The following is a 20,027-nucleotide window of genomic DNA, read 5'->3' as shown; positions in this document are numbered from 1 at the left end:
GGAAGTTGATTTATGATGTTTGGAAACAGTGTTCAGGGAAATCTTCCTGGAAAGTAGGCCTGGGTGCCTGGACTGAGCTTTCCAGAAGAAAAGATTGCAAGCTTGCTGTTGGGGATTGTCTTTTGTACACGTGTAAATACAATAAATTGCATTGAGAACGGACTGAAATACCACATTGCTTTTCTTTCACTGTGAGTCTGACACGCAAGTGTTGCCACTTGACTGTGCTGGAGCAATGCAGACACAAAGGAACAGGGATATTTATAGGTTTGGGTTTTTGTTTTGTTTTTTGTTCTTTTCAGTTTAAGGCCTGCTGGACTATGCTCAGTAAGAGTTCTTTCTGCCTTGTCAGAGACTTTTTGTACTCCATCCAAGAAAACGAGGACATGATCAGAAAATAAATCCAGTAAGACCAGACTGTTGAAGTAGAAAAGTGCCTTTGTAGTTCCAATCTCTTAAAATGCTAATAGAATGCCTGAGAATGAAAGAATTTATTTCAGTATATTTATTGAGTATAGTAGCTAAGCTGGTGGAAGACAATTAGGCGTCTATCATGTAAAAAGATGCATTGCTTGATCAAATGAGGTTGACGTAATGTCACTTTATTTTTTTTAAAGATAAGCAGTAGTTGCACATCTTCCTTCCCTGTTAACTTCAGTCTCTGATTTTCCATGTGGGAATTTCATGCAAATGCAAAGGAAGTGCTTATACCAAAGTTGCAAAGCCAAATGCCATGACTGTTGGACAGTTTTAACTGTACTGGACATTTATTGATTGGGCTGTGATGATTCAGCATCTGGCCTCCTCGTCCAGATTAACCTTGTCCTTCTGTCCAAATAAACAGTGTAATAGAGAAAAAACAAACACACTTTAACAGGTTTGTGCGAACAGGCCATCAAAAGGATGCCTTCTCCGCATGGTATGCCCACCAGCTTCTGTTCAATAGGATGACTTGTGTTCTGGAGTGCTTTTACTGTATCTCATAGGCAGTAAACTTCCCTGGGATTTGGCACCCAGTTAGAGGACAGTTACTTCCCATCCCTAAGCAAATGCATTTTGCCTGCAGCCCTTCGCCTACCTGTCACCCACCGAGGAAGCCGTGTAGCTGCTGATTATTTAGTGTGCTTAGTTTGTAACAAGGCCGTGGCTATGAATTCAACAATTTGCATCTTGCTCACAAGTTATACATCAAATACATTACATATTACATCTGCTATACAGCAAATGTATTATATAATATTTATGACAAAGAAAGGGTTTTACCAAAAAAGTACTCTGGAATAATGTGGGTGTAAAAAACAATGTTCAGTTTATGCATTTTTACAGCCTGTAGCAACCATGGAGGAGGGTGGCAGTCAGAACTCTCTTTCCTACGTTCTGCACCATTCAGGAGCCCAGGAACACTTACATCACCATATGCTTTTGACCTGCTCCACATTAAAAGATTGATCTTGCTGTAGCTCCCCCCCCATAAGCTTCACCAAGGCTATGATCCTGAAAAGAAAAACTACCTAACAGCTGCAATAGTAAATTCTCACTAGAACTGCTGCATGCAGATAACGTTGATAAATCAGCCACCAGATGCAGTATCAGAAACCACTTTTATACAAGTTTTTAATAAAAAAATTCAACAAAAATATATATAATCAGGCATTTTATGCAATGCATACATTCTTTATATCTGCAGGTACAGATAAATAACAGAAGGCAAAAACAAGTATTTTGCTGATCTTTGGCCATTAACCGATAATCACCCCAAAGAGATATTATAGGGTCAAAGAATAATAAACTGAGTCTGTAAACTTCTCTCATTACAGACAAAGTATCAGGCAATAATACAGTAGTTAGATTTCTAGAAATGTAAGGAAATATTTCTTTAACACTGCCCAATACTGAAATTTAACCTGTTTTGCTGATATGGAACGTAAGGCCTACTTTTAGCTGACACACAGGCAAAATTCCTGGGTTTACATTAGATATGCTCTATCCCCTACTACCTTAACCTACTTCCCTTAACCATACATTGCTCTAAAAGGCCAAGCTGTACCTCTTCATGAAATAAACTAACATGAATTCGTAACGGTGGATCAGTTACCTGAACCCCAACCAACGTACATACACACAGAGCAGTTAAGCCTCCTTAAGTCAATATTTTTTATAACTTGATGTCCCAGAATAATAGCTATGCTTCCACTTTACAGCACAGATGCATCTCATGGCTCTACCAAAGCAATATATACATGATACACATTAAAAATCATAAAAGCAATTTTAAAGGTACACCGATAGCACGTAGCAGCTTATGTCTATGTATGTACATGTTTTCACAGTTACATTTTAGAAAACTGAGAACATCAGGAATACTTTTACTGTATTTACTATAAATATTAAAAACTTAACTGTCAGGCATTTTGACAATATAGTATTTATGATATCACTTTAAATAGCTCTTCAAAACCTGTAGAGTTTTAAGCATAAAGGCTGTGAAGTTTGAGGATTCTTTAAAGTGTTTAGCCAGTTTTAGCAGCTGGGCTGTCTGCCAGTTTGATTTTTTTTATTTTTATTTTTTTCTCCCCCCCCGCCGTGTGTGTGTGTGTTCAAATCTGGTAACAGAGAAACTCCACCACTTTTGATGGGATAGGCAAGTTCTTGACTTGGCTGGTTGGCATCACTCTTCGAATTGCCATACGACATAGATGTTGGAGACTTGAAACTTGTCTCGGAGTTGCCCAGAAGTACACACTGCCATCCTGTGTCCTGCACAGCAAAAAGGAGTAGATAAATAAACCAAAATGAAACAACCCCCAACAAACACAACTGTACAATTATCCCACTTGAAAGATTTCGGTTTGGTACAAATCCTCACGTACATAGTTAGGGGGAATAAGCTTTAAACTGTTGCTTAGTTCTAGGTAGAGCAGCACAACAACGTGCTGATTATCTATGAAAGGTTTGCTCTTCCAACAGCTATACCACCTGCAACAGAATAACTGCACTTGATTTCCTAATGGTCGTACTCCAATCCACGTTTGAGGGTCTGTATTTTATTTATTCTCAAAGATAAGAAATGGGTTTATCAGCCTCCATATTTTACTGCTATTCCAGGCATGTTTAAACAAATAGAACCAAAAGTAAAGCAAAGTCAAAAGCATCAAGTTGCAAGTCACAATCGAAGGTTTTTTAAGAACACTTAGCCAATGTTTTCAACCTTTTGTGTTACTTAAATATTTCAGGGGGGTGGAGGGAAATGTATATACTTGCCCTGCAGCTAGAACACTGCCATCAGTAGAAAACGTGCAGCAGAGCCCATTGTTCAGAGGTGCAACTTGTACAGGGTACTCTTCATCAATTCTCCAGAATCTTACCATTCTGAAAATCAAAGAATGAAGTAGTAAGTTAGAATTAAATGTCTATTCTGATCTCATATTTTCTCTGATGCTGCACAATAAACTGATCTGATGCAAAATTCAGACAGTTTTATAAACATTTTAATAAGTATACAATGTGTTTCAGATTTGGCCTGAAATATTGACTTCTACATTCCTGATATACATCTCGATTTTTATTTCTTCAAGCATTCAAGCTCTGCCAATTAAAATAAAAGGTTGCCTTCATCAGCAGAAAATAACAACCTAAAGATTTTCAAAGTCTCTCTTCGATGTCATCATATAAGCTAGGAAATCCCAATGATGCTCATCTTAAATTAAAAAAGAAAATAATTAAGCAGTCCTCTTGTAGATAGTTTAATACTCTTGCTGTCATCTTGAGGAAGCATTCTTCATATGCTTAAAATATGGTTCTTCAAAACATGAGTTGCACTATTAGCAGAAACTGAATACCAGACCATTTAGTACTTTTCATTTAATTCTGGAATCAAGAGACTTCACTGCATTATTATCTCCACTTACATTTACATTGTTTACAACCCCTCTTTTTCTATTTTCAGTTGTTAACACGCTTAAGTTATTCAAATCATTCACCCTGTACACAACTCATTTTTTTCTACGTTCAGAATGAACATGAACGTATACCAGACAACTCATCTACTTTTACCAAGACCGCTAAACATCATTTCCCAGTTAAAAAAAAAAAAAAAAGCTGACGTTATTTAAAAGTTCATATCATATGGGAAGAATTAAAGGAGTCCAACAAATCTTTCTTCATACTTACTTATCATCGGCAAGGCTTGCAATATGTAGTCCATCGTGACTAAAAGATACTGATCTAACCCAACGGTCATTTGCACCTCCAGCAAATATTGGAGTAGGAGGGGGAAACAGATGCCTGGAGATAAAGAGAAACTTAGCTAACATCATAATATTTAAGAACTATGGAATGCTTTCCTTCAGCTATGACTGGTAAAGCTGAGGAAGAAAAAAATGCATTGAGTATTTTAACTATGAAATCAGGAGTGCATATTGAACTACTGTATCTTTTTTAGTACTGAACATTTCAGCTTTATTGAAAACTCTTAAATTCTGTCTCAGAGGAAAAACTCTGCTGTTCTGCCATTTTAGGATTTCCATCGACCACTGCTATGATTTTCTCTCAAGTCTAGTTATCAGTTGGTTGCATTAAACCATTTATTTTTAGCAGTCACCTTCATTCTAGGAGAAAGTTTCCAGATTTGACTAGTTCACTTACCCAAATTCCATAAGAATAATTCCAATATATGGATCCCAGACATAGACACGAGTATCGTAAGATGCAGTAGCCAGTAAAGCTCCATCAGGAGAAAACTCACAAGCTACAACATCATTGTGATGTCCCTCAAGTTTCCGTTTCATGGAGTATTTATCCATATCCCAGAGAAAAACCTGCAATTAAATAAGCTAATGTTATAGCTCTGCTCAAAGAAGCAATTAAACATTTACTTTTTTTTTTTTTTTTTTTTTTTTTTAAGTATAGCTGGTAGTCTTATTTAGGATTATATTAAAATCAGGCATTATGAATTACTAAAATTAAGAAATATGCTCAGTGTCATACTCAGATTAAAATCAATTTTTAAAAAAAATAATTAAAGCAGACATGCAAGTTCTAATTCAAGTTTGTTAAATGTTATTAACAAAATAAGCCAAAATATAAGATAAAGGCAACACAATTTAACCATGTAGCTTACTGAAATTCATGTATTACAAAACTATTTTATTAAAATATGCAGAAATAAATAGGGTTAAACTCTACAGTCCCCTCTTTTCAGTAACTACCAAAATTTTAAGAAATATACAGACAGAAAACGTAAGGTTAACATATTGTTACTCCAGTGGCATCCCTTTGAGTTTAAGATCACTTGTTTACAATTGGCTTGGATCACCAACGTCAGCCTAGGAAGAGAAACAGATACTGCAAGCAAAGAGAATTTTCACAGCCAAAAGTTATGTCTTTGGCAAAACAACAGGGAAGTCTAACCACATTATTAGAAAGAATTTATGCATTTTAAATCAAGTCAACAATTAAAAACAAAAAACAAACAAAAAAAAACATTAAGATTACAATTTACCCGGCCAATTGCATATTGTATTATAAACATTGGTAAAAGATTATAATATTCTGGGATTTTACATGCAGTTGTACATTATATATAATCAAAATAAAGACTGTGCAGAATTACTTAATAGAACGATCCATATGTACTGAATCATAAGTTTATAGAAAATGTAAGTCTTTAGCATAAGATATATCCCTGAAAGAGCTCATTAGGGTTCTTGATTTTTTTCCCCTGACTCAGTCTTACCGCACAGATTAAGTGCAGGCATCTTGGATAAATATGTATGTTTGACCAAAGCAAACATGGCCTTAGTGCCTCACATACTTCCTACAACTGAACCATTTTACAATCAGTTATAAACGTGTTGACCAATTCCTCTAAGACCCCAACATTCCGTAAAACTGGAAACTACATTTTAGGAGTCAGTGTTTCACTGCTGGGAAAATTTAAAAAAAAAAAAAAAAAAGAAAAAAGAAAGAAAGAAAGCAGAAAGTGGACATCAACCAGCACCTGCGTACGTACAGTACACCTTGCAGTCGAATGCAAGGTTACTTCATCCTATGGTAAAGTTCGCCCCCAGCCTGGTAGCCAGAGATGCCACTCTTTCTGCCCAGCTAACACCATTGTGCTCCTGTGTGAGTGGTGCCAGCTTAACCTCAATCACACCAATATTGCTGCCACCACCTGTGACAGGGAAAGCAAGAAGCTTATGGAAAACACACAGCCTAAAGATATCAATGTATACATCCACATCTGCTCTATTTAAAGAAAAAACAAAACCCCAAACTCAACTATTCTCTATCAAATCTGCACTGATAAAGTATAAAATGCATTTGAACAGTCATTCATACAAAGTAGTACTCAATGATTGAATTGTGCTTTTTATTCAGCATCGCTACGCTTCATTAAACTACCCCAAAAGCCCCTGTAACTAAACTGACTTCCCTTTCCTCTTTTATCCTAATTCTTCAGTGCCAAGAAAAGCAGCTTATTGTATACGTGCTTTACCTGCACTGCTTTCAGTTCTCTAGCAGGGCATTACAATACAGCTGTAAACAAAACCACTATGCTGTTCTTCATTCTACATCTTTTAGACACGAGTGCCATTTGTATTCAAGAACACGAAGTATTTTTGTTCAGCAGGAGATACCATGACTGGCTCAAGACTTTGAAAAGTCCTTTGCATTGAGCAGGAAATAGAAAGGATAAAATCAGTAATAAAATAGTTTTATGCATTAGTCTAAGTATCTTATAACACTGGAAGCTTTAGTCTTCTTTGATTTTATACTATGAACATGTGCAGGACTATTTCTCAAAGAATGCTTAAAGTTTCTTCAACTAAAAGCAGTGCAAGTTCAATTCATAAATCAGTGTCTTAATGCACCATTTGCTAGTTTAATTTCATGCACTTTTACATCATCGTAAAACATTAGAAGTTCATGACACCGAGCACAAGCTTAATGTTAACTGAGATTTAAAATGATTATGCATACAATTCAGTAGATTTAATGAACAAGAAACTCTGACACATACTGCTTTACTAGCTCCAACAGAACAGAGAATGGAAGAGTCTGGAGAGAATGCACAACCATATACCCAATTCTGATGTCCTCTCAACACTTTCATCATATTTCCTGGGGAAAAAAAAAAAAAAGAGACATTCTAGTCCCATAAGAATTGGTTAAATACTACATATTCAATATGAAAAGTATTTCCTATTTTTTCTTTTTAAAATTTTATGCTCTTTCCTAACAAGGTCTTGCAGTGTCAGTCTACATAGAAATAAATATTCTGCAGCTTCTAAACCCTAGGTCCCTATTGAAAAGTCACTTCATGTACAGTTTTAACTTAACTCAATACCAGCTTGTACCTTTAAAGTACATATAGATAAAGAATTTCAAGAGAACATACAGATTAAGAGACTAATAGAAGGATTTTTTTTTTTTGAAAAGAAAGCCTGACCTGTGTTTATAGCAATAAATGAGGAGAGTATGTGCATACTTCTCCTACGTGTTACAGCAGATGAACTTAAAATGCATACCGTCATCTTTCAGGTCCCACACTCTCAGTGTTTTGTCTCTGGATGCAGACACTAAAATCAGGCTGCCATCTGGGGCAAAGGTTAAATCTCTAACAACTTCTGTGTGGTCCATCAGGTTAAGGAGGAGTTTTCCTGTTACGTGAAAACAATATTTGAAACAATATTAACTTTTTTAAAAACACAAGATACTTATTGACATATGTCCTTCCCCATACTCAAGAACAGAGAGTAACTTCTTGTTGTTGAAGTTTCCTTTGTTTGAAAGTATTTTAAAACTACAATCCAGAAGAACATTTCGGACTAAACAACCAATATGCCTGAAATCAATCACATACTTAGCCATTTTGCAGCACCAAGGCTCTCTCTTACATCACTTACATCTCAAAGCATGACCTGAATCTGTTCCTTCCTCTAGCAGTATCAGATGTTCCTAGTTGCAGTTCATTATTTCAAAAATACTTAATTTGTATTCAAGAGTCAACTCCCAATTAAAATTCTGTAAACAATTTTTTCTTCGTATTAATGTTACTACTGCATAAAGTAACACTGACATGCCAACTTCCCCTCACACACTCTACCTGTATATACATCCCATATCTTGATGCGCCCATTGTTCAAGCCTGTTGCAAGTAGAAGCTGGTCTTGCCCAAATTTGAAACGATGCCATTCTATATTCACACAGCGACTCTGCTTCTCAGGCACTGAAGACCCAAAAGCAAGACTCCATACAATATCACCACAGTCTATTATATGTTCACAGGGCTTATTTTTCTGACCACTGTCACTGTTCTGTCTTGCAAGTCTTGTACTGATAGAATTTGCAACATTCTTTGTGCCATGCAACAAGCTGCAAAACAAACAAGAAAAACATAAAGAGTCTTTAAAAATAAGTAGCTACATATCGTGTGACATTCAGAATGCAATAGAACAGAAAGGTCTTTAAGATGTAATGAAATCTGTGAGTTGCCATGATGTACATGCATGGAGGCCCGTAAGAATGCATTTTTACTTTCAAATTATAAAAGCTGTTTTTTTTATAACTGTCAAGAATTATTAACCCTTGGAAAACTTCTTCTACAAAGACTGTCCATGTCTTTACCTCTGTAGAAACATATTAACTTAACTCACTTTGAAAAACATTACAAGCATTTACAGACAAAATAAGCTACAAAAATGACTAACACTTCCTGCTAAATAAGCAAGAAGTTCCCTGCAATTCACTTACGTTCATGGAAAACTGGGATGAGACATTGAAACCAGCATATGAAAAACAACTAAACCATGACCAGAAACAGGAAAACAAAAAAGGGATTTGCTGGGAACAATGGAAGCAAAACTTAACTAAGTACAAAGATTCAACTGCTAGATACTAACTTCTTTAAAATGTAACCTACAGCTGAAAATAAAACATCTTTTGGAACTTAACTTTCACTCTAAAGTGAATAATAAGAGAAGGGGTCTGCCTTTAAGTAAATTCCTAAATGGTAAAAATAAAATAGCTCTCTGATAGGAAATGTAAGAGTCCAGATCTGCTTTAGTTTTCAAAATTCCATGTTCATTCTAACTTCCACTTATTTTAGAGCACTTGACTGAATTAGTAAATTACTCCATTGTGAAGTTGCAATACAATTGTTTCTCTGGCTGGCCACAGAGAAGAAGACAATGGCTAGTACTTTAAAGAACTATTTTTTTCCTAAGATGTCAAGGCTTAAAGAGACAATATATGAGTTTGAATCTATTAAACGTTATCTTCTATTTGGAAATTCTTAAATTTTTCAGTTTAAGAGCCGTATGGTTTTATCTTACAAGTTATTAAGGCACTGGGACCAGGGGACCAGCTTCACTATGCGATGCCCTTGTGACCAAGCAAAGTAAGATCCATCGGGAGCAAACGCAACAGTCCAGTTCTCACGTCCACACTTCTTGTCAAAAGGAGAAGTGGGGGCTAACAGTTCTCCTACAGTACGTGATCGTGCTGAAAAGAAAACAAAGAGCAAATTCCATTAAGAAATAAATTCAGCATATTTTAAAAAGTTATAGAGGAACCAGGCGAAATGTTAATTATTTTACTTTTATTTGTCTTACGGTCACAATATAACCAAGCAAACGAGCAAGCCTCAGCTGCAAAGGAGGTTGAGTCACTACGGACAAACAGCCGGCCGCGCACAAGGGCCGGGGCCTTCGCTGCCCCGCGAGCGGGCTGCGCCGCGCCGCCACAGCGGGGCGAACGCGGGCGAGCGGCCGGCACCCGGCGGCCCTCGGCCCCGCCACGATCGCGGCCGCTCGGTGCCCGGGCGCTGCCGGCAGCGGCAGGCGGGGAGCCTGGCTGGGAGCCCGGCTGGGAGCCCGGCGGTCCCCCCGCGCCCCGCCCGGCCCGCTCCCGCCCCCCCGGCCCGCTCGGCCCGGCCGCCCCTCACCGATGAGCTTCTCGTTGACCCTCGGGGGAAAGCTGGCCATCGACGGGGCCGCCCTTCGGAACGGCTCGGGCGCGGAGCGGGGACCTGCGGCGCGAGCGGGCGCGGCTGAGGGAGAGCGACCGACCGCCGCTCGCCAGGGGCGCAGGCACTGGGACAAAATGGCGGCGGCGGCACGGGGAGTAGCGCGGCGGGGAGGGGCGGCCTCGCCCCGCGGGCGGGCCGGGGACGGGCGGCCTCCTCCGGCCTCCTGCCGGCCTCCCTCCTCGCTGCGCCCCGGCCGCCGGCACGGCCTGCGCCTCGCCCCCCGCTGCCGGCTGGCCCCGGGCCCCCGCCGCCCGTCTCTGCCCCCGGTGCCTCGTCCCGTCCTGCCCGCGCCCCTCCTGCCGCCGTCCCGAGCGGGCCCGGCCGTCCCTGCCCGCTGGAGCTCGCTCTGCAAAACCAGCGCGCGTTCCTAGAGGTGGTCAAAGCACGCGGCCTGACAGGAGCCCTGCCTTCGCTGTAAAAACGTCCTGGATGTGCTTAAAATACAGCCTGTGCCCGTCGTGCCTGGGAGGAAAACCGGGCTGTGGTGCTGTCGTGGCGAGGCCCGCGGGTGCTGCCCATTTTAGCCACCCCATAGGCCCCTCCGGGTCACCTCTTGACTCTGGGAGTGGGCTAAGCCTGCGCTAGCCTGGCTCCTGCCTCCCTGCCTTGGACAGAGGTCATCTCCATTATCTTCTAAGGCACGTTGTGACATCCTTGATGTCTGTTGACTGTGGGACTGCAAGGCAACACGTAAAACAAAAAGTATGCGACAGCTTATATGAATGCATTGCAGAATGTGTGTGTGATACTGACCTGCACGCTTGATTCTATCTTCCCTAACCAGGAGCTGGAAAATTCTTGGGATTTTCCTACTCTCCTGATGTTTCGTTATAAAGCTGTACAGTTCACTGTCTAGATCCAGCAAGATCTGGTTTATGCTCAACTTTTAAATGTATAGTTAAGGTTAATGGGGTTGCCCATAAACTACTTGTTGTCCCCGAGGCCACCTCGTTCTGTGTGGTTTTGTCTTAAGGTCTGTGTATTCTTTCCCCTTCCTTTTCCCCATTCTCCTTTTGCACATCTAAGTTCTGCCCCTCTTCTAAGTCTTCCTTCCATGCTCTCTCTCTGTACTTCAAAACAACACATAGTATAATTAACTGCAGCTAATAACTATGATTTCATTCCAAAGTAGTGGCCCTGCTGGTGGAAACACTGAAATAGCCATAGGGTTTAGCTATTCTGCTGTAGCAACAGATATTACCCTTGTGTAATCAAGGCCAGCAGACCATTTTTTAAATCATGTAGTAAAACAGTGTTAAAGAAAGGAGCAGGAAGAAGTTCTGAGTATGTCTGGTGGTCCAAACACTAGCATGGATTAACACCAGTCTGTTTGGTACTCTCTTGGCCCATCCTAGCACTGACCTGTCCCAGGGCTTCCTCGCAGCGTAACGCTGCTCCTGCTCTATCCATCCTCTGCTGCCTGCAGATGGAAAAGCCGTGACCAGCTGTCTCCACGTAACTCCCCAACTTCTCATAACAAGGCAGATTCGTAGCCATTGTGAAATGCTGCCTTGGAGTTACACATGAGTCGTGATCATTTGAACCAGACCATCTCGTAGCTGAGATGACTCACGTTGTAAGAGTTCTCCTGGGGGTCTGAGCCTCACCTGCAGCCAGGATAAGGCTGGGTTCTGTTTGCTTACCTTGGGGGGCTGTTACAGCCAGGAAAGATAGCAGTCGAGTTATACAGCTTTGTAGGGCTGTTGCCGTGTTACTGGCCTTCTTGCTCACTTTTTTAAAAGAAGCAAAGTATTTGTCAATTTATTATTTCTGTAAGTTTCTGTATTTTTGTAAGTTCTGCTTCAGTAGTTGGTGTTTCTTCCTCAGTGTGCTTTCTGTTCATTCATGTAATAGATTCGAGGGCTAGAAGAGATGATTGCTTAGTCTGGTCTCTGTGTGACACAGGAATCCCGTGTAACCTGGGGCACTGTCTAGCACTGAGGGTTTCCAGCAGCTACCCCATTGTTCAGCCTGTACAACACCGCGGTCCAGCTGCCAGTCTTTGACCTTCCCAGGCTGTAGTTTGTGTCTTATGGACACAGAGACAAATTGTGATATGCAAAATCCCAGGTTTTTGCAAGTGCATTAGAAATTGTTTGGTGTCACAAGCTGTCCTGGAGACGTTACCAACACCTTCTCTCTTCGTACCTGCCTGGAAGGACTGTTGTCTCATGTCTGAGGCCAGGGTAGCAGAGGTGGAAGGCTGGGTTCTGTCTGCACACTGCTGACTGAACCGTTCTGGCCGGTAAAGCATATCTTTTTAAAAATCAGTCAAAACTTGGAGAGAGAAAGAATCCACGCTTTGCGTCTTAGAGCCCTTGCCATACTTATTGTCCTTGTAAGTGCAGCAAACTGGATGACTTTTTGGATGATTTTCGCTGCGGGTTACTGGTGAGGCATAGCTGTGGAATCAAGGGTGGCACCAGGCTGCATACCCCACACAGTCACATGTTGCAAGGGCCTGTAAGACCGTGCAGATGACTCAGGGCTGATTTATGTGTTTTCCATTATCCTCCTTTGCGGATGCAGCTGCCAAGTCTGCACAGCACTGTTCAGCTGGGAGGCTAATAAGCTCAGTGCCATCTTTCTCCATCAAGACTTTACACACTGCTATAAGCTTTCACAAATGAAAGAGGACTTTTGTTGTCTGCCCGTCTTAAATACTTTCAAAGATCCAGGTTACGGGGCTTTTCCTCAGGCTGCTGAAACACCAGAATCTGCTTATTCAACATTCCTATATACTGACACGGTGAATCTGGTTACACAAATTGCATTTGTTTTTTCTTCTGTGAATTTTTTAACTGATTTATGATTTGTGTTTTTAATCAGCTTTGTGGAAGTCTTTTTGACTAGTTACCAGACTGGACTAGGAAATCCATCTGAAATCTGGGTGCATTCCAAGTAAGGGACTGTGCTGCTTGTGTAGAAATGGGGATGTATGCATTTGTCGTTCTATCTGGAGTTGTAAAACGAGTCTAGGTGTCTGCGTCACGCATTTCCTGCCTTCCAGGCATTTGCAGGACTCTCAGCAGGGCACTTGTGGTGCTTCATTTCCATTGCTATGGCTTTCTGCTGGAAGGTTTCTGCCACGGAAAGGTTGTTCATTCCAGTTAATGAATCCTAGTATGGATCAGCAGAGAATATTGATCACAGTTTCCACCCATGCTCTGCTCATTGTGCGGATCCCCATTCAGTTTGTGCAAACTGTCCCAGTGAGGGTTTCAGTTCGGGGACCACCAGGCTGCATTTCCATTGTGGTTGTTTGGAACGTACACAGACCTCTGGAAGCCAGATCAGCCCAAGGAGTGTAAATACATGGCAAAGTACTAGAAGAGCCCGTGGTGCTTTTCAGGCCCAGGGCTTCTGTCCCTCCTCTCCACAGTTGCTCTTCTGTGGAGTACCCATGACAAATGGCAGGTGAGGGGACACTTCAGGGCAATGACATCAGGCCAAGTAGCTGATCTGTGCAGTAGTGCATGCATCCCGGTGGTCCGGCTGTCATTAAAAATGCACTATTTATAGTCTACGCTGTTAATAATTCACAAGCTTCTGTTTGTTTTGAGCCTCCTTGGGTCGGAGAAAGTTCAGCATGAGTTTGTGGAGGCAGAAGAGAAGGCGAAAGGGAAAAGCAGAATGGAGAAAGAGGGCAGTGAGGGTTGAAGAGAAAAAGGGATTGCAGCGAGCAGAGAGCCGCAGAGCAGTTGTGCTGGCTGGGGGGGATGAAGGCGCCGTCAACATCCCAGAATAGATCAGCTGCCCTTAGCGCCACAGCATACACTGGAAAACCCATCACTGGTACCCAAGTGGTTAATCTGTAAGGGCCGGCTAAAAGAGGATTCTGGGGAAAAGCTGCACAGATGGAATATCAGAGAGAGACAAGACTGATTTTTTCTCTGCATTCTTATGGTCTCTTAGGGATTTTTTCATTTTTGGACCACATCTTTGTGGTATAATAAATAGAGCAGATGGCTTACTGTGTGTGGCGAGTTCAGGACTTTCACCGGGAGTAGATGCTCTGCAGTGAGGGAGACAGGTTCGGGTTTGTTCTCTTTTGGTTCAAAACCATTCCTTTTTGTAAGCTGGCCATGGGTGTTGTGCCTCGTCAGGGAGCCTGTCAGGAACATCTGCGCTAAATTTACCCGCCGAAGCTACCAGAGCTGTTATCTCAAATGGCTGAAGGTCATGATGAGCGTGTTGAACTTGAACTGTCCTAAACAATGATAGCAGAAAAGGGTCTTTGTATTACAGAGAAAAAGCAGGGCAGCCTCAGCCAGTTTGCTGTGCCCACACCCTGTTACATGCCGGGCTGATCGCACAGCTCCCAGCACCACAGCGCCGGCAGGGGAGACGTTTGTTCCACTTTGATACGGAGCAGGAGGATCTGTGCAGCTGACGTTTTGGTCTGCAAGAAGTCTTGTCTGCCACGTTTGAAACGACCTTTCTTGGACGGCTTATTCTGTCCTGCTTTTCATTCCCTGCTCCTGATAGCACAGCGCAGTTAAATGTCCTAGCCAGAGCCTGCTGAGTAGGGGAAGCTGGGGCTGGGCAGGTGAGGAGGAACCAGAACCCGTCCCTGGCATTCTCACTTCAGCACTTGCTTGCGCGTGGGCTGGACTCACAGACCTTACGTCTGCAGCAGCGACCGTCCTCCCCGCTGCTCGATGCGGTCGTGCATTAGCTTGAAAGGGCTGGGATTAGGAAGTTGATGTGAGACCAGAGGAATGTCAAAGCAGTCACATAACAAGTCAAAATGAGGGCTACGTGCTGGCTGACAGTGACTGGAACAGATGATAAAATAGCAGGGAATATTCTGAACTGCTCTGGTCCTGTATCTTCTGTGTAGATACAAAAATACGTCCTGATTTTTTTAATATGATATCTGGCCGGGAACAGAAGCATGCAGTGATTTATGCTAACCTAAATTGTAGTCAGTAATAAACTGCTGAATGTGTTTACAGTAGGAGGAATATTTTTTTGCTTTTTATGAAGTCTGTGTTTTGGCATTGGACTAGCCAGATTATGCACGCAGAGGAAAAATCAATTGCATGAAATGAAGGGTGTCCTTGTCAAGTTCAAAAGTTTTTCTATAAATTAAATTTATAGAGAAGCAAGTTGAGTTTAATAGGAAAAATGAAATGATTGAATACCTACATTCTGTAAAGCAGATCAATAAATTAATAAGAGCAGAAAGTCAGTGTTTTGGAGAACTACAGGATTGTGTCTGACAGCTTCTGCCCGGAAATGGACAAGGCTGCATTCCTGCTGCGGCAGAGTTGGGAAAGGGCAGGTTGCTTATAGATAAAGTGTGTTTGCTTACGGATCAGAGGTGGGCCTGAGCTGATGTAGAGTTGAGCTTGGAAATATTTGTGTGCTTTGTATCCAGGCCTGTTGCTGCAGGAAAAATATGCAGAGGGTTACAGAAAAGGTGAAGAGTTTGAGAGAAATTGAGGTTCTCTGCAGCTGGAGGTTGGACAAGATAATTTCTTAAGATCTTTCCTAGCTCCCATGTTTGATGGCTTGTTAAAATGCTGGGAAATAGCTGTAAGAGCAATATTGCTTATTTGCAGTGCAGCCTCTCACAGCATACCTAAAATGTGCACCTGTGTTTACCCAGTGTACATAGAGTAAGAGTGGCATAAAGGAGCCTTAAAGTAAATATGAGAATACAAACTTGAATAAATAGTAGTATAAGGAGAGATATTAAGGCAAACAAAAGCAGTGCCCCAGGACCAAATTTGTTTCTTAGGAAACATGTACACCTCACAGCTTTTAAGAAAATTCCCACAAGCACATATGTAAATCAGAGTGCAGAATATCTCCAGGCAGGCACATTCAGAATAAAATATGGGGTGGGTTGGTAATGCTAACTAGTGACAGAGTAGTCTCTGTTATCTCACTGGCTCAGAACTCATACTAGTAATAGATGCTGATAATCTTGGATCAAAGAATGGCAAAGGAAGAAGAAGGAAAAACAGGTTAGGGGAACAGGAATTGGACAAGATTAGAAAAATAAGTTTTTGTATAAAATCTGGCAATTATTTGGGAGATGTTATTTACATGACCCTGGTATCTTTTTGCAAATTTTGCAAGAGGTTGTTACTTATTTTCACAGTTGCACAAGTGTCCAGGAGTGCAATCTCTCAGCGTCTTTGCAGTCTGAAAAGGAAGCAATAAGGAAAGGCATATTGAAGAGCAGGGGTAACACAAGCTGAAGAAAATTGAAGGGAAGAGAAGTAAGCCATAAAGATTTTGAGCAAAGGTCCATTAATAACAAGAGGTAAAAACAGTGTTCAGAAAAAGATTGTTTAGTTCCTTTCATAGGAAAGGGTTAATGGAGCTTCCTTCCCACTGTGAGTTTTGTCCTTTCTCGCAACCACTGCGGGCTACCTAAGGAGCTCTTGGTCTAGAAAAGTCAGTATGTTGTAATGCCGTCACATGATAATGTAGTTTTAAGAAAAGCCAGCCGTGTCGAGCCTTTCAGTAAAATCATCTTCAGTTCTGGCTTCCCCGTCAGTCTCTGTTTGCTTTATTCAAATTCCTGTAGAGTGGCAGTTGAGCAGTGTCAGGCTGGTGCCCGCGTCTGACAGCTCAGCGAGCTCTGGGCGGGTCTGGGTGCGAGGCTGCAGGCAGTGGCAGTGGCTGGAAGGAAACCAGCCTGGGAAGGAGAAGTAGCGGTAGTGCCGCACACCCCTCCTGCACGCAGAGCTGTAACCAAACAGACATGGCCTATGCGAGCACTGCTCATTCCTGTAAAGTAAAGGAATAAGCGATAGTAATACAGGCATATTTGTGCTGTTCAGTGCCTCCACACTGAGGGCTTTGTTTCATTCCGTCTAGTTCTAACCAGACCTGGATGCGGAGGCACCAGAACTGCCATTGCTGTAATCTGCTTCCTGCATTGCTTTTTTCTCTGCTGAAGCGTCATGTCTGGCTCTGTGATCAGCCAGACACAGTCACTTCAGTGAATTTGATCGCTTTTAAGGGAAGGACCTGCTCTCTGCATTAATATAATTGCAGGTTATTTGTCCGATTCCTCCCACATCTTACTTCCTGAAGGCCTGGCACAGAAATCTGGCTTTGTAATCTGAGCACTAAAGCGCGGCTGGATGTAATTATGTGCTCCATTATTCCAGCAGCTCTGCAGCACGAAAAGTAAAAGCTCAGTGCTGCCATTAGTACTGAAAATACAGAAGTTAGCATGTGTTAAGTATCTCATGCAAGAAGTGTACTGGGCAGTCTGTACACAGGTGTGACTTCAAGTTTACCTAGCATCTATTTCGCATTGTCATTAAATTGTCTTTCCAAAAGAGACTGATGAGATGTCTCGTTATACATTCATTGTATCTCTGGAAGTCACAGATTGTATAGAAAATAATAATAATAATAAGTCTTGGCAATAGCAATAAGTTCCCCACTAAAGCAAAGCAGGATTTGGGGGAGTGTAACCTACCTTTTTGCCAGATGTCATTTGGATGATCATCCCCGGGGAGATGAGATATACGTGCTCAGACCCACAGATGGATTTATTGGCTGCAGAACAACTGTAATTGTGGCTGAACATTTCGTCTCACAGCAGCTGTACGCTGCCTCTTTGGTTCTGCAGATGGTCTGGTCACTGGATTTTTGAGTGGGTAAAGGCTGCTGTTAAATAAAGACACACAAAAGAGAGAAGTTTTTTGCAAGACCTGAAATCTAAGCCTATATCCTGACACGAACAGGAAATACATACATATCCTAATTTAGTTACACACTCTATGTTAAAAACATGCTTGCTAGAGTTTGGGCTGTAAGTTCTGCTCTTCAGTCAGGTGTCCTGTGCTCTGATGGTAACAGCACTTTGTGCTCCCACAAGCAGGAGATGACTGCAGCGAGGATTTAACGCTGTGGCATCATGTGATAAGCCTTTGTCACGAACCAACGTAACGTTGTGCCGTATAAACATCCTGTGTCACCAGGCTCGGTTTACAGTGCAATTGGAAGGCTGATAGCAGTGCTTGTAGGCAAACACGAGGCAGTTTTAATCCAGGGCACTTGGACGCCAGCAGCAGTGCAGCAGTGAGCGCTTGTGGAATGCACTTGTGGGATGGCAGCGCGCTGCTCGGGCGGCTGGGGCGCGCCGAAGCCTTGGCAGCAAGTGCCAGCACGCCTCGTGTGCTCAGTGCCACTCGCCCTGCCTGGTAGTGCTGAGGGTATCTCATGCTTTATCAGTATGGTTGCAATACTTGCTACAACTTCCCTACAATTACACCCTCGGTTGCAATGAAGGTGTATAAAGCAGGCGAGCCCTGTAACCACCTCACAGAACCCCAAGCAGAGTTACAAAAATTGGAGCTGTCACCTGAGTTCATACCAATGGGTCTGTGGCCGTTGTGTGCTCTCACATCACCGTTCTGCAACACAACAGCTTGCATTGTTTTGTAGGATACTGACTCTGGAAAAGTAAAGTTTGCTGGCGTTGTCAAGCAGTGCGGTAATGTGAGGGTAGATCTTCGTGGTACAGTGCCTTCCAGTGCAGTAGTAAATAAAAATTGGAAAATTCACTTTTGATGCTATTTTGAGCAAATTAGAAGCTACAAATTAGTGTTAATTCTTACTAATACTGCTGAGCTCCAAACTGGTATCCTTCTAGAGACAATCAAGCTGTTCTCTGAGGATCTGGTGACGAGATGGAGCCTTCTAACAGGATCTAACAGGACAGGCATTGAAGGAGGAGCCAGGAGGCTGACGCTGTGCTCATGGCAGTGCTCCTGCCTTGCTGCATGACCGCGCAGTTAGTCATACCAGCTTTCTGGGCTTCTGCTTGCCCTTTCAACTTTTGCCTGTGTTGTCTGTTGAGGTTTCAAGAGAGGGATTTCTCTTCAATCTGTATTGTACAGCACCTTATGTAAAGGGATCAAGGTTTCGGGGGAGCCCTTACCAGATACTGCAATGCAAAGAGCACACTGGGTAGTGAAGAGCTGTGTCACACAACTTGGGTGTGAATGGGATAAAGCTGCCACGTGGAGGCTGCGCAGACAGACACTCGTGCCCAGTTTATGTCTGTGCAGCTTCCAGTCTATAAACTGCCACAGGACTCTCCTCAGTGCTAGACTGGTGAGCTCTCTGCTCAGCAGGACAGCCCCGGCAGTGCCCCTTCGGTCCATGTGTGACGGTTGTGCTAGCATGGCTGTGTCAAGAAAGGTTTTTTTGTTTGTTTTTTTTAACTTAAATCAATATGCCATTGAAAGCTCTGATAAAGATAACAGCTACACTGCTGTAAAAACGCACAGGACTGTGCAATATTTTTGCTTTCCAGAGTAGAAATAAACTTTTATACCAATGTAACTATTTCTGCATATGGGAGGACAAGATACATTGACCACTTCTGTTCTTCCAGTCTAATAGAGCAAAATATCTGAAGTGTAATTCCACTAGAGAGCTAAGCTGGGGGAAGCTCACATGCTTGACAGGTGTAACAGAAGAAAACATTTGAGACTTTGTCCTTTCTTTTCCCTTCTTGCTGAGCTAGGAAGTATTTTTTCCTCTTGCCTACTCTCTCTTTTTTTTTTTTTTTTTTTTTTGAGCTGGCTTTTCCTGTCATACTACATACTCTAGAAAGAGCTTGGCATTTTTCCCTACCCTTTGCAGCTTTGGAATGTTTTCTTCTTGTTTCTCAATCCCTGTTAGGATAGAAAGTAAGGCAGAGGTGATGTCTTTGTTTCACTGTTGCTTTTAAGTCGTATGACGGTATTTAGGAAATCCATGGACCTGCAGTACTGCCAGACTACCCTCATAATGAAAAAAGGAGTACATCTGCACAATGGGTTAATGAGTGCCCAGCTCCTTAAAGGCTCAGGACCAAATTGAGGGCAACAATAACTACAGGTGGCCAGCAGTTTGATTCTGCAATAGTTTCATTGTCCATGTGGCCAGTTAACTCTAACAATAATAAAGAAGAAAGACATGGTTGGGCACCAGCCAAGAGTTTATCAGGAAATTGCAAATGTAAACATAGTGT

The 20,027-nt window shown here is 42.2% G+C and overlaps 1 protein-coding gene and 1 long non-coding RNA gene across 6 annotated transcripts; both read right to left on the bottom strand.

The window, feature by feature from the left end:
* Positions 1-1,582: 1,582 nt before the first annotated feature.
* Positions 1,583-10,162, bottom strand: WSB1 (WD repeat and SOCS box containing 1). The gene is made up of 9 exons (XM_040532554.1): positions 9,947-10,162; positions 9,336-9,504; positions 8,108-8,376; positions 7,530-7,661; positions 7,022-7,122; positions 4,645-4,817; positions 4,171-4,284; positions 3,262-3,369; positions 1,583-2,757 (listed from the first exon to the last, which is right to left on the bottom strand). Exons 1-9 carry the CDS (start codon positions 9,984-9,986, stop codon positions 2,598-2,600), a joined length of 1,266 nt encoding a protein of 421 aa, XP_040388488.1. The 5' UTR covers positions 9,987-10,162; the 3' UTR covers positions 1,583-2,597.
* A 1,628-nt stretch (positions 10,163-11,790) lies between these two features.
* Positions 11,791-18,817, bottom strand: LOC121057852. Of its 5 annotated transcripts, none has more exons than XR_005813987.1 (3): positions 18,369-18,817; positions 17,481-17,671; positions 11,791-16,777 (listed from the first exon to the last, which is right to left on the bottom strand). It is a non-coding gene; the product is annotated as an uncharacterized LOC121057852 (long non-coding RNA). The 5 variants fall into 5 exon arrangements; XR_005813988.1 differs by having other exon boundaries at positions 18,381-18,817; XR_005813985.1 differs by lacking the exon at positions 18,369-18,817 and adding an exon at positions 17,760-18,105.
* Positions 18,818-20,027: the final 1,210 nt, after the last annotated feature.

This window comes from Cygnus olor, chromosome 20 (assembly GCF_009769625.2).
Source record: "Cygnus olor isolate bCygOlo1 chromosome 20, bCygOlo1.pri.v2, whole genome shotgun sequence".
Taxonomy (NCBI): Eukaryota; Metazoa; Chordata; class Aves; order Anseriformes; family Anatidae; genus Cygnus; species Cygnus olor.
The sequence above is the reverse complement of the archived record's forward strand: the minus strand, read 5'-3'. Positions and strand labels throughout refer to the sequence as shown.